Genomic DNA, 15,234 nt, shown 5'->3' on the forward strand with positions numbered 1-15,234 from the left:
ACAAAGAGAGTAGAAGCCCTAGAAACATCAGAAGATTAAAATCTTCATTAACTTTTAATTATCTCTTAAATACAAGTGTCAATACTTTTGATAAACCTATAAGACTAATAATTTTGGTTCTCTGCAGCCTTATATTTCAGATGTACCAAAGCTGCTGAATGCAAGCTACCTAGCCTGTTGACACTTACCCACCCAACCTCCCCACCTCCCCCAAATTAAAAAACTCTACTATTTCCATGAAAATTGTCTGGTTTTGGATGTTACCTATTTTTAGGTCTTTGAAAGTTCCCTTCTTAGACTACATTAATGGATTTATCTGCCTACAGAGTAGAGATTTCCTAGACTGTTTTCTAACTTCATTTATAAACATTTCAACTACACATTTCTTGCCAGAAAGGTGTGGAAATGACAGGTTTACGTTTTTAGGACCCTTTTCCCCTAAGCAATAAGGGAACAGAAACAGGAGCAGGGATGAATTCCACCAGCAACAGAAACTGAAGTTCTAATTATAGTCTCCAAGGCAGACGCTACAGAGGTAGTCTGCCAAGACCTCCTTCATTAGTGAAATAACCTCAAACTCTTTCAAGAAGTGTAATCTATCAAGACATATGGAAGAACAGAAGGCAATTTTAAACAGGTTTAATAGACAGTTGCCTAATTTATTTATTTTTTTAATTGAAAGACACAAATAATCTTTTCAAAAGGTTGATGTGTATGGAAGAAGCTACCCAGAGAAGAATGGAAGTCCTGGAGTGAAAATGCAATACACCTCATAGACTTATAGAAGAGTGTATATATATGCATTTAGTGCATGACATTTAAACCAAACTGCCAGGATTGTGACATTTAAAAGCCCTTGAGAACAAACGCTGCTCTATGGAAATTTTTGATTACTACTGACTTCCAGAGCCAAAATTTCACTATCAGCATGTATAACATGGGCAGCGAGTAAAATGAACACAAACACAAGGTTCATTAATAAAGTTAATGGGGGAATGCGTACAACATATTTTTTTTTCCCCTGTTACCTTGGTGGTGTATGTAACTGCAATTTGAAGCACAGTCAAATTATAGGCATGAGCCTATAGAGTCTGTAGAAATTTAAACTACTTAAATGCAACATTAGTTTTTCCATATTGCATATGTTCTAAGGGCATTATTTGTTTTTTGAGCTACCTTGAAATCCTGATGACAAACACTGAGGTCACTTTATTTTCCCCTCACTGGGCGCCGAATTAGCCTGCTTACTAACGTTTGAATAATTACTATCAAGAAACAACAGTAACTGAGATATGATTGCTATTTTCTATTTCTTCATTATGCAAATACTTTGAAAATTGAAAATACTGCATGTGAGCTAAAAATAAATGGACTTGGTGATCAAAACCATGCTTTATAAGATAGGCTGATGATGATCTAATGTAAATATTGATTTAAAAGAGGAGGCAATGTTTTCATTGTATCTAGACATATCACTACTGTATCAGTTAGGAGCAGCCAGTCCTTCCTATATATGCCTGTACAGCATGTTTTCTTCAACATAAGAGATATATGCTGTATTCTTATTGACTTCTTAACAGCTGTACTAACATCCATTACATTTGTGAGATGAGCTCCTTGTACAGGCTAAGTACAGGTAATGCCGACTCGTAATTGCAGGCAAAATGTAATTGAACACAGCCTTTTATAAGGTTCTTGAACATTCATACATGCAGTCTTGTAAGCATAACAAGCATAAGGGCAATGTTTATCCATAAATACCATTTTATTGGATGGCTTCAAACAATAACAACAGCTATTTTGTAAAGCTTCTGTAAATTACTAGAATTCCAGGATGAGAATTATGCTACACTAAACCATCACCAAAAAATAATCAACCATCATCAAATACATGTTTGAAACTGATGAAGTACCACCTCAAAATAATAAAATACTGCTTAAAACAGTCTTCATACAGCAATGAGCTCTCAGTCTCAACTGAATCAATGCAACTGCTTTGCCTCAGCTATTGCTTCTACCCCTACTACAGAGAGACTTTCTCCTTTTCATTACAATTATTGAAAGAACTCTTACCTCTCCATCTCGTATTCTTTCATACCTGCTTTTACTGCCTTCATTACCTGTAAGATACATATTAACATGGGACATTCATAGCAGGAAGAAATCTCATATTTATAAATTTATGGCTTATGACTGAATATCTCCAGAGGAACCTTTATTACAAAAATATCATCTGTACTTCATTTAAATTTACATCAGTAGATGCATTTTAAAACTACATTAGAAATCAAACTCATTTTAATCTTTATAAATGCCTGCAGTCTCCAGCAATAAAGCAAGTTTAATTGCCAAACTACTATATCCTAATGAAATGCTGCTCATCAAAATACCAATGCTTAATTCTGAAAGCTCTTGTGAACTTGGCAGCAAGTCCTTTTATTTTACTTTTATGAACCACCAGCAAAACAAAACTGTGAACTGGAATATACTACAAAGGGAGATTGTCTTTTATACTTTGCAATTTGAATCAACAGAAAACTACTAGAGTTAACACTGTTTTACAACCCACAAGTCTGATTTTTGTTCTCAGATTTGCTGAGAATGTGCACCAGTTTTATTCCTTTGCCTGTTTCTGTATTATAAAAGTTCTAGGCAGCTGCTCCACAGAAGAAATTCTCTCAGATGTGATAAGATTATTCAAGGATGATGAAGGACCAAGGAGAACGAATGCAAATTACTATCTCTAGACTTTGCAATTTTACAATATTCACTTTAAAATATTTTCACACTTCACAGTTCAGAAGTCTGAGGAGCAGGAACAAAGACAATAGTTGAGTCAGTAACCTCATCAGCTACTTTTACCAAAGCTCCCTCTGGTCATCGCTCAGAACTCATGGCATTTCTGCATCACTGTATGGAGTACAGGATTGACATGCAAGTTAATTTTGTTATCAATACCAGTAGAGCAATGTGACTCCACTGGCACAGTGCTAGGTCCAACTTGAGTAGCCTTGCTGAGATCCTGGATTTGTCTTTGCCACGCTGCTACGTCAACAGAATAGCATCGTGAAGCACTGTCCTGGGGGACATACCCATCTCTGAGGAGCAACCTAAGGAATCCTTGCACTATCCTCCACTGTGCAGGGAAACATTCCTTCAGTTTGTAAGCATCTGGAAAGAGTAACTTGCTAGTTGAACTTTTCAGAGCTGCACATGCTGACATAGGCCAGAAGAATAATCTTCTTGATCTCTTCCTTCTCCATCACTATACAGGTATTTGTGCATACAGGACAGATAGATTGCAAGCAGGTCACCTTCTGCTGAGGCTCCAGCTCTTGTCTAAAACCACACTTGATTTCTCACACATCACAAATGCACCAGTGAGTTCAAGGACAATGCAAGGTGTATTACTGGGCTGTAATAGAAGGGATATTATCCTCTTATTTCTATCCAGCCTTTCCATTATTTTATTACTAAGCAATTCAGCGTTGCTGGGAACATTTTCTGAGTACTACTGCTACACTAAGAGCAAAAATTATTAACAGTAAAGGATCCATTACCTCTTTATGGGCTTCACTGGAGATTTTATTGGTGTAGCGCAGAACTTCCAACTCCATGTCTGTCTTAATCACACGACTTAAAGAAAAGTAGAACAAATATCAGGTTAGGTTGCAACTTCACAGCTTAAGAATATGAAATTAAAAAAAAAAAACCAAAACCCAAAACAAAACAAAAATAATTTGCATCACCTATGGTAAAATTAGATCAAGTACACCTCAAGAGAGAAGAGCTGTTACAGTATTCATGACAGCAAAATTTAGCTGGCATTGATTCACCATTAGCAAAACAATCTTAAAAAGGGAAGTCACAAGCATTTCAAACATCAGCCTGCATTATTTTAATACTAATAAACAAGTGGTCCAACCAACATTTTTTCAACTCATTCTACAATACATTAGGAACAAAAGCAATGTATTTCTGCATTTGTCATGGCTCAAATGCTACTTCAAACAGAACATTTCTACAAGCATACTTGATTTACTTTTTAAACACCATTTGAAACTAGTTTACATAATGAAATTCCCAGAGCTCCAGAATTTCTATTCAGCACAATCCCAACTCCCACCTATTTGCAATACCTCAAAAGGCAGGGGGGAGGGGGGCGCGAAGAAATGCTGTTTCTGTTTGGTATTAAAAAACCCAAACCATGAAATTCAGAAACCACAGCAGCAGTAATTACAGCCACAATGTCCATTCTCTTTCACATGCTTCTGGAGGAAAAACCCCAAAACAAACAAACCTCCAAAACCCCCATCCTGTTCTTCATGCCTTATGAGATACTGAATTTGTGTCTATTTATGAGCCTTGATACTCTGTTCAGAACTCATCTCAAAAATTTACCATTAAATTCTTATCTACTTACACTGCTTTCTACCATGTATTTCAAATAAAAGCAGCTATTTAGTGTGACATGAACAGGGAAGCAGAGATAGTTCCATACCTTCTATTAAAAATCACCTATTCTTTCCACTGCTACACATACTGATTTCCTAATATTTCTCATGCCCATCTCAAAGGCAGCTGTGAAGTACATACTGACTGTTTACAAAGAACAAAACTACATCTATTGAAGTGCATGAAAATATTTAAATTGTATTTTCCAGCTCCACGCCAGTGCTTGCAGCAGTTACAAAGTACCATAACTGTTATATTTTGAAACTGCCACCAAGACACCCCTTTTTTATTATAACACGCTCCTACTCACACTGCTGTAGAAAACTATTTACTGTATTTCTGCTCCTGTAGTTTGTTTTAATGAGTCCAGAAACAGGTTTCTCAGCCATCAGTGCCTCTGATGTGTGATAAGAGCATTTCCAACAGACAGTGATTGCACTGCAACGTGGCACAGCCACTCCCCTTCAAACACAACTTTTCTGGCAAGAGTAAAGGTACCTTTGTAAAAATCCTGGTTATCAATCAAAATGCTCTTACAAACAGTAACACAGTAGAGGGGAATGGACCGACATTCTTAGTCAATTGGAATATGACACAAAATAATCATTACGCACATTGAGAATGAGAAGTACAAGGCTTTAAAATGCACACTGAGGTGAAAAAAATTACACTGGGATGGTATAATCTGCTCACCACGGGTGAGGAAACAAACTTCTGCTACTGCCTTTCAGCCAAGATGTAAAGAACAGTAGCTCAAATATATTCATGTTAGAATGAGGTAGCAAAGGCTTATAGATTTATTTTTTTTTAAATCCTGTTCTTTGGAAGACTGCATGTGCTAGCAGGATAATTTAATACTTGTTCGATGTGCCTTTATATTACTTTCAATATACAGTACATATCTCTGATCTGCAAGTACCTGAAAAATAGGTTGTTTCATAATTCAGTTGTCTAATCTCTTTATTGGAATCTGCTAGTAACACAAGTTAGTAACTGCTCAACAGCAAGCGCAAACAGTATTAGAGCCTATTTTACTTGACTAGGTCATAAGGCTTCAGGGTCAAGGTATTTATTTTAGCTCATAACTTCTCAGGTATCTTTTTGCATATATCAATTCATGCTCAGCCTCAGACATACTTTTTATGCAATGCATGACCTTCATTTACACAAGGTCAAGCACTGAAACATTTTACAGAACATGTTTAGTCATTCTGAGACCACCAAAAACCACTACCCCACTGTTAGTAGGGAAGAGAGGGAGGATGTACAATTGTGTAGGGAACACAATCAACTTCACCCTCCCCTAGATACCAAAAAGAAAAAGCCACTGGGCTCCTATGCTGCCTACAGTGGTACTGTTAATGGAGTTCCCACCAGCAGGGCATGTATTTCACCACCTTCTCACTGCTTTGATGGCATAAAAAGCAACCCTCTCGCAAGCCAGGTTTAAAGCGTTGCTAGTCAAGCACTGTGGTTAGCACTCTACGGCAATCTTGCGGGTGATGAGTGGTCCACAGTTCTCATGATGTTTTCCCCCCACTTCCGAGATAAGGCTAGGAAGAAAGTCGCACCTTTGTTCACAAATGTGAACTTCAACGTCCTATTAAAAACAGCTCTTGGACCAGTTACACACTCTGCATACAATCATTAATATTTTAATGGGAACAAATCACTTCCAGGCTCCAGCTAATGCAATTGCAAAAATGTACAGATTCAGCATGTAACGCAGTTCTCAGATTAACAGGCAAGCCACTCAATCCAATCAAGTTAAAACAGAAGCACAAGTCTCCTGCTGTCAGGATTGACCTATAACTTTTAACTCTGTCCTCCCCGCCCCTTTTACATACACTTTGTGCTTTTATTTGCACTTGCCATATGAGCACGTGGTCTTTTCATGCATGCCAGTCATCCAACAGAAGAGAGAAGCTTTAACACAAATAAGTAGCATTTCAGTCCTGAAATTAAGTTTGGGCATTTTGAGTGGCTAGATATCAAATGCACAACCTATTTTCCATTAATCAAGTAGTCAAGAGCACACAGAATTCAAGGCAATTATGAGGCTGACACTTGCATAACTCAACTGAATTTTCCTAAACCAGTGCTTTCCTCAAAGATACACAAGTGCATTCGCCATTCCTGACCATGCTGCCAAAAAGTATCTGTTCCCAGTTATCACCTCAGTGTTTATCAGCTGTCTTGTTTTGTTGTTTTTAGTACATGCATGCAACCTTAATGGCTGCTTTCTGTGACACGCATCGAAAACATCGGGGTACATCCACTCCTCATCCTTTGGAAACATTACATTTACAGACCACCTAGTAAGTATAGATGCTGCCCACGTAGACAGACTCCGCAGTCCTGCCTTGTCTTCACCCTTTTTCACCTCTGCTGTTACCTTTCCACATTTTATTTATAGAAATTTCTCCACCATAGTTGATATATTTATGCTCTTCTGCAAGCTTTCGCATAGAAACTTGCTAACTGACTTAGCATCAAAGCCAGTAAACATAGTAATGCACGTATGCAAAGAAGCATTACAGTACAATTCTGAAAGACAGTTGCATCAACACCGAACATGGAAGTTCATCTTGGAACAGTTCAAAAAGATGTTAGGTTTACAACATAAATAAAAAAACCTCTGGAAACACGAAAAGCTTTAAGACGTTAACACACAAATCACTTTCTCTGAAGAAACAATTATAGCTTTCCATAAAAGTAATGCAAAATACAGAATATATAAAATCTTCCACACATAAATATCAAATCCCATTTTCATTGAGGTTACAGGAAAATACAGTATATACAGGCACAAAATGAGCCAAACATTGCTAAATGTTTATCTTCCAGCACCACCACGATTACGGTAGACAGACATTGGTATACTAAAGTAACAAAAGGCCATTTTGCTAAGTGCTAGTGTAGAAAAATTTCCTTCTGATTACTTGGGAGATAATTTGGTCAAGTTTGGAGTTTGTCTTCTGTTAGATGACATTTTCTTTTCAAAACAATGAAATCAATACTTAGCGTATACATTCAGTATCAAATTTGAAATGAGAGCCCTGAAATTTAAAATGAAAGTCTTCAAATGTGTTTGAAACCACATTCACTCAATTTAAAAAAAGTGAAAACACCGATCCTCAAACTGCTGAAATCCAGTATAAGGTCAAATTCTTTTATGTTTTATCCTTAAGTTTCATAGCAAGGCAGAAAATCTTGAGATCTTGAAAAAGGACGAGTAAGCAAGGGAGGCAACGGATCCTTAATCACAAACGCTGTGCCCCTTGTCAGTATTGAGCTATTTTCTCTGCATTTTATTAGAAGACTGTATAATACTAGAGTTGCCTTTTGTAGCTCACAGTTCTCCCCGGCTGGTTCAAAAAGCTCAGCCGTTTCACCTCTTGCTGGCAGTTTTGACAACATGGTATAGATCGGAGTTTTTCTGACAAGTATCACGTAAAACAGAATAGTTCAGAGCTTGCTGAATTTGAAATTATATGCATCCATGCAAGCATACTATTCAAATTAAGCAATTTCCTACCCTAGAATATAATAAAAAAAAAAAAATTTCATCTTCCTAAAAGAAAAATGTTCTTAATTCTAAAAATATTATTGCTTTCCAAAGAAAGTTTCTTGGGCGATAACTTGACATTCCAAGGAAATTTCTACTTTAGGAAGTTTTAATACACGTAGCCTGTCATTCACATATTGATTTCACTAGACTCTTAAATCCTAACAATGGTCTTTAATGTACTTCTGATCTAACACCACCAAACACGATAAAACCTTTTAAAACATTTTTGAACGCAAATCTGAACTTTGGCTTCACTTAGAATTCCCTTTCCTTGAAAGACAGGTGGAGGGAAGGTGCATACCAAGCATCTCTCCCTTGCAAGATTGCAAGGAGACAAAATCAGAATTCTGGGCCGGCACCCACAATTCACAGAAGAGATTGTCTCTACACCAAAGTGAACAGCTCCAAGTGCTGCCTTTCTACTGCCTCAGTGCTCCGTCTGTCTCAGTACAACCTCAGGGCACAGACCTCATGTTTGTCCATCCCTGAGCTTCCTGAAGAAGATTTAAGCCCCCATTAACACAACCACAGAGGAGAAAAGCTTATCAGGTGACACCTTGGCAAGGTGGATGGAACCAGAATGAAAGCTAACTTGGGAACAAGCTTGTAGCCCTAATCCAAAGCCTTCTGCAGCTAAAATTGTCATCTCTCTCCCTGTAGTGCTGCTGTATCTACAGATCAAAGCTTGGAAGTTAGACCAGGCCCCTCTTCAGGTCCCCTTTCTTGCCCCTTGTCTTTCTCTGATAACAAGAGTACAAAAAGGTGGGCAAACAAGAGGAGCACAAAAACGGCACTGTCAGGTTAAAGATGTAGCTCCTTCCTGTGTTCTTTAAATGGTTTGTCAGGTCACTTAGAAAATCCTCCTCTGGCTGCTGGGCACACGATAATGAAGTTTCAGAGGCTGAAACTTCCCAATGTCTTAAACAACAAAAAAATCCCATGCCCAACACCAAACGAATCAACTAGAACTCAGCAGCAGCCACCTCTGCAAGAAAATAAGACTTTATAAAGAACATCTAACTTGAATTACCCTTTCTATTATTTTTGTAAGCCATGTAACATGGCATCAGGGGTCTCAGCGCCATGTGTGAACATTTCAAGATCTTCCCTATCAATATCTGTAATGACAGGAGCTTGACTAATAAAACACTAATGATATTTCTAAAAGACAGGCTTTGCTAAGCTTCTTCTTTACCAAGTTTTCCTAATTGTGTTTAATTTGTACATCCCTACACATCAATTTCTGAACTTGTGTTCTGTCTACATTAATCAGGACTCTGCACCTCAAAGGCTGACCAACTCTTAAATTCAGAAATCAATTCTATAGGATAACTTCTTTATTTTCGAAAAAGAAGAGTCCAAATTCTAGAAGGATAGAATAGGCAAGATTTAAAAATCGGTACCCTGAGCAATTTTCTGTGTTACAAAGCACTCACATTCCCCCTTGCACTCATCAGCAGGATTTGCAAGCCATGAGTCCCACTACTATACATCTCCAGGTCCACCCGTGACTCAGGGATGCAAAAACATCTAAGCAAAGTTTCCCCACTTCCCACTTTCCTTTTACAACTTTTTTATGTCCTGCCAAGCATTGAAAAATGGCTGTAACAACAGAAATGTGACCTATTCAAATTCTACACATTCTGGAATTGCATTGATGTTCAAAAAACATCTCTCTAGCTTCCAAGCTGGCAACTAGATGTAGATGAAGACAGCAGAAGATTGCTCTCAGTATATGAGCTAATAATAAACATTAAAAATAACAATATGTAGTAGTACGTAATACCATCAGCTACATCAGTGGTAGTCAGAGTGTACGCTTTCCTGTTTGTATTTTAAGATTCTGAGCTTATATGTCTTAATTAAGGATTTGCTTCCTCATTTCTAGATTAATACACTCAAAAAGCTTAGATAAAAACTTAATTAATTAACAAAAATCCACTATGTTGTTTCTTCAGTTAATTTCCTAAATGGAAAACTAGAAAGCCCTCGTCATGGAGCAATTCTGAGGACAAAGTCAGCAATGCTGACCAAAAGAGGAAAACTGGTAAAATGCAGTAGCTTTGCAAGCTGCTAATATACTTAGTCACACTCTCTAATTTTGTCTATTCTAGATAGGCTAAGGCAGAATTCCCCTAGAATTACAAAGTATAGTTACATGAATAATAATTCAACAAAATTAATGCTGTTAAAATAAATCCTAGAGAAGTAATAATGCCTTATTAAATATTACCTGTTCAGACACAGTTTTCATCTACCTTTGATTTTCATTGCTACAATTTGAATTACCCTCAGTTCTTTTCCTATTCATACAAATTCACATTTACACAAACGTGACTTAACTCCAAACACGTTCTACAAAAATGTATATCCAGACACAAGGCTTAAGAAATGTTACATTGATTCTTGACTTTTTGATGCTGTTACCTAGCCCTTTGTACATTATTTCCACCCCACAACATGAAATCAGCTTAAAATTAAAACTCATATGGTAAAGTAGGAAGCTTCTGCTGAGGGAATCTCTCTGAAGCAAGGGTACAGAATATAAGCATGTTCAACAACACTCAAAGAGAAAGATTTTATGCTACTCACCATTCTGCAATTTCAGGATGAAGGATTTTGTTGTTCACATTAAATCTACAAAAAAACCCCCAAAAATATAAATGTTAAAAAACAGCCAAACACACAACAGCAGAGACTGTGTATTTACTTTTTTTTTTTTAATGTGGCTTCTCTGAGGATGTGAAAACCTGCAAAGGCAAATATTGTATTGGAATTCAGTAGAGATCAGTATAGATCCCAGTGAGGAGAATGCACACGCTCATCTTCACTGTGCAGGTATTTCATTTTGAAATACATGAGACTAAATCAGATATGTAATTTTAAGAATGTGCAGAAACCAGCGTAACAGTATGTTCAACACATATTTAAAAACCTTCTTTTGACAAAGATAAAATGTTAAGTTATCAATTCACAGCTACAAGTGTGGGCTGGACCAGATCGACCTCCAGAGGTCCCTTCCAACCAAAATTGTTCTGTGATTTTAACTTTGTTCCTCAAATACCCTTCAATGAAATTAAACACAGTGAATTGCTAATTTCATCCTTTGTTTTACACCTTCCGGTTTTTGTGTGCGCAGAACATGGCATGTGATAAACAAGCTTGCTCAGAGGTCTGTGAAAAGGAAAACAACCTCTTCTTGTCTTTTCCAATCTAGACAAGAGGCAAAGCAAAAGCCTCCATCTCACCTTGGCCTCAAACACTTAACTATTTTTCTGTTTACTTTCTACATTAGCAATTCACGTATTTTTGGAACTATTTTGAGGCTCTCTAAACAATAACATTACAGTGGCCAATAGAGTAAGAAGCTGAGTAATTAAGTGTAACATAAATGGATTTTCAAGCATTGTTCAAGGGGTTTTTTGCTTACAATTTAAATGCCTAAGGAGTGTTCTGCATCAAGGATATTTTTGTCTGACTCAGGACTGTTGGCTCTTCAGTTAGGACATTTAAGAGAATTAAAATGCTCCAAGGCTCCCAACAGATCTTCAGAATGTTGTAAGGCAACAATTCATTTTTCCCACATTTTTGAAGGAAAAATTAAATCTATTCCAGGTTATTAACCATTCTTTATACCTCAGAAGGGACAAACTAAAGCTCAAATCCAATTAAAGAAAATTATGTGGAAGTCACTTCTGATTGTACCAGGGTCTTCCTGCATCCTCAGATAGCAGGAAAAAAAAAAAAAATTATGCTTCTCTTTTACAAGAGCATATGCTCATAAACTTATAAAATCCTAACAAGGTGAAGGTCAATAGCTTTGCGTTCCTACTCCAAGACAGAAAACAACAACTTATTACAACATTTAACAAGGACAAGCTGCATGTATTCAGTATTATGGGTATTAACTAGAAACCCACTGGAAAAGCAACAATACAAAAACCCACAACTCACAGAATATTGAGTCATTATAGAATAAAGTTGATACTTAGAAACAAGAAAGTCTTGTAAAATTGGAGAAAAAGGGCTCTCTCCATTTAATCATCACCATCCCAACAACTATAACCTATGTAGGCCAATGCAGACATAATTCTGGAATGGAAGAGCCAGCTAAACTGAATGATGTAGGAAAACCAATCTATAAAAATTCTAAAAAACCAGAAGCCTGAGCTTCCTGTTCGTCTGGAAAGCATACCAACTGACACCACCACAGAAGAATTAAGCTGCAGCTGTAACAACAGATAGGAGGGCTTTCAATAATTGTCATCAGTATGTCAGACAGAACACAGATCAATGAAGGCAAGTGGAAGGAGACACTGCAGCACTGCAGAATGCTCCAACACCAGCTCTATGCAAATAAGACAAGTATAAACTACAGTTATCATGAAGTAACAAAAGAAAATAAAGGGCAAGGAGGGGCATGTACAGAAGGCAGCTGACTTAGACTGAAAATTCACAGCTCTTCTGTCAAGAACCTGACACACACACTTTAACCACAAGCACAGATGAAACCCAAAAGCAAATCAAATGAGCCAAACAGTAAAACGATGAACCTCACAACATAAGACTGCATCTCATCTGAGCATTTATCTATTGAAAAAAAAAAAAGGGGGAGAGGCAGGAACTGTGCACTGGCATAGGCTTATAATAGTTCAAATAATGCTCTTTTAGAAAAGAAATTTCAGCTGAGAGATGTACCATCTCTGTGGCAGTCCCTGGTTTCTACCTATTCTGGCCCAAAAGGCTCTGCTTGAACTGTCTTTGTGCTGCCAGAAATGCAAGTTTTACTTACTGGGACCACCTACTATGTGGCAGCTCCTTAAAATTCTAGTTGCTGTCAATTGGGGAAGCTAATTAAACACACAGAAAGGCGGTATGATTAAAACAAGGGGGTGCTGGGGGGTGGGGAAGAGGCAGGCGGTCAACAGCAGAACAGCAGTTTTATCTCTCACCTGAAAGACAGACTTTCTGATATAACGTCAAGTATAAAACAAGATCTTCGACCTCCAGGACACAGCATCAATTCAGATTTGGAAGAGAATCCAATCTATTGTACGTAGTTTTTTCAAGGAAGCCAACGATTAAGGATTGAACTGTCTCAACTCCGCTTAGCTCATGACAGCTGTGGGTCCTGTGCGAGTGGCCACAAGGCCACCTATTTACGATTGCTAGATTTCTAAAGCTAATGACTCAAATTATGCTTTTCTTTAGTTACCAATAAGGCAGCTAAACAAATCATGTCCTAAAAGCTACTGGTTAAATAATAAGCTCAAGGGGAAGAGCTTGTTATCACTAACAGGAGAACATAAATAGTGTTCAAAACAAATAATTCACATAATTTGTGCACAAAGTCCTACATAACATAACCCTACCTTGTCCATCCAGCAAAGTTTTTATCCTGCTGAACAATAAACAACTTACTCTTAAAAACCATGTGCTGCCCTAACATTAAGAGGATCACACAGAGCAATCCAATTCTACATTTTCCTGCAATTTGCAAATGGACAATACTTAGATGATGAGATATGTGGTCTTGAGGAAGAAAACAAATTGATATTTTGCTACAGTTGCAATCTGTAACATGTTAATGCTCCGATTTAATCAACACAGAACTAAGAAATACTACACTGAAAGGCATGTCCAACTTGATTTCATACTCAGTCGTCCTTTAACATGCAAGACAATTTCATTAGTTAAAAAAAAAAAAGCTGGAAATCTCCACCTCCTATATAATTACACTGTGTAATGAGACTCTCTTTTGTCCGTTTAACAGATACATTTTGTGTGTATATGGTGATAAAAATCTATAACATATTTATACGCCATGTTAGAATTTTCTACTCTTGTTCAACATGGAGAGTCTTCCCCCTAATGACTGACTTTGCTACGCAATAGGGAAGAGGCCATTTAGATGGTCTTCACTGTCATACCCAACAAGTGCAGTTCTGAGTCAAAGGAATTCACTGAAAAACTTTAAAAATTAGGTACAATTGCTTAAACTATCTATTGTTTAGATAGACAACAACCAATTCTGAGGATGAAAAAGAGCCCCCAACACAGCCAGCAAAGATTTAGTCACCAGTGTTTTAAAGTATGTGGCACATTAGTGTTTATCCATACAGGTTCAACATTCATTTTCTACATGGTGAATCACATAATCTCAAAGCATTTTTACAAGTGCGACTTAACGGCTACATGATTAGATTTTAAAAATTGCTGCACATTTTCCAGTCAGAAGAGTGGGTCCATGAATTGGGGGGGCAGAAAGAAGGAAGTAGCCTTTATTGGCAAACAGAAATACATGCTTCTACAAAACAATGCATTAGAACTACTTTAGAAATCTGCCTTCCACGCTTAAGCCATCTGAAGCAAGTGAGAGCAAGTAATTTCTGTAGGATTTGTAACAGCTGCAAACAAAGCTGACTTGAGGGGAGTTACCAGGAACATTAGTAAATGGTCCAAGTCTCCTAAGTCCCTGTCCCAGACTGCTCCCTCCACTGAACCACGGTACTACCCACCGCTGAGCAGGGAGACTTCCCAAGTACAGCAGTTCTCCATTTTTACAGATTGCAGCAATATACAAGCTTTTTTTAGTACAACGTACTTTTCTATATGAGAACACTATCTGGAAACTATGATATGATTCACTATTATGGGCTCTATTATCAGCATAAAATCAAGTTTGATCATTGCTAGCAGGACAAAAATAACTTAGGGGTGATCTTCAGGGCGAACATAGAAATAACCCATAACCACAGTAGTCATTTTGTCTCAAATGACTATTTATTACAGTGGAAAAATTAATCAAATAGTTTAGGTAATTATGTTCCAGAACAAGTTCAAAAGGTTCAAAAAGTAAGGCAGGGAAGCAACATCCTTAGGGCAAGAAAAAGGCAGCTTCTGACAGGAGCAGATGAACAGCCTGCAAAGAGAGCAAGATTCAGCTTTTTCAGGAAATGATACATTATTTCTATTATTATCCATCGCAAAAAAAACCAAAAAACAAAAAACAAAACCGCACCAGGGCCCAGTCAGTCTAGGAAAAAAGAGATAAATGGGAGCAGGAGGAACACAAAAGGGCCCTAGCGAGCAAATACATCTTGGCCAGGTAGCCAGAAAATGGAAACAAACAAGAACCCAGGAATAAAATACAGCATCATAGCTAGGGCAGTGCCCAGGCGAGCGGAGGACAGAGGAGACAGCCGACA

General features: G+C 37.5%; 1 protein-coding gene across 1 annotated transcript in view; it reads right to left on the bottom strand.

The window, feature by feature from the left end:
* Positions 1-15,234, bottom strand: part of PEPD (peptidase D) — a 142,676-nt gene that overhangs the window by 98,355 nt on the left and 29,087 nt on the right. Inside the window, exons 7-9 of the mRNA XM_087739550.1 lie at positions 10,619-10,663; positions 3,561-3,636; positions 2,074-2,120 (exon numbers count right to left, since the gene is read on the bottom strand). Coding sequence (XP_087595676.1) covers positions 2,074-2,120; positions 3,561-3,636; positions 10,619-10,663 — 168 coding nt within the window. The remainder of the gene's footprint in view (positions 1-2,073; positions 2,121-3,560; positions 3,637-10,618; positions 10,664-15,234) is intronic.

The sequence above is a fragment of the Nipponia nippon genome, unplaced genomic scaffold (assembly GCF_047370975.1).
Source record: "Nipponia nippon isolate SJK-2023a ecotype South Korea unplaced genomic scaffold, ASM4737097v1 scaffold_7, whole genome shotgun sequence".
NCBI lineage: Eukaryota > Metazoa > Chordata > Aves > Pelecaniformes > Threskiornithidae > Nipponia > Nipponia nippon.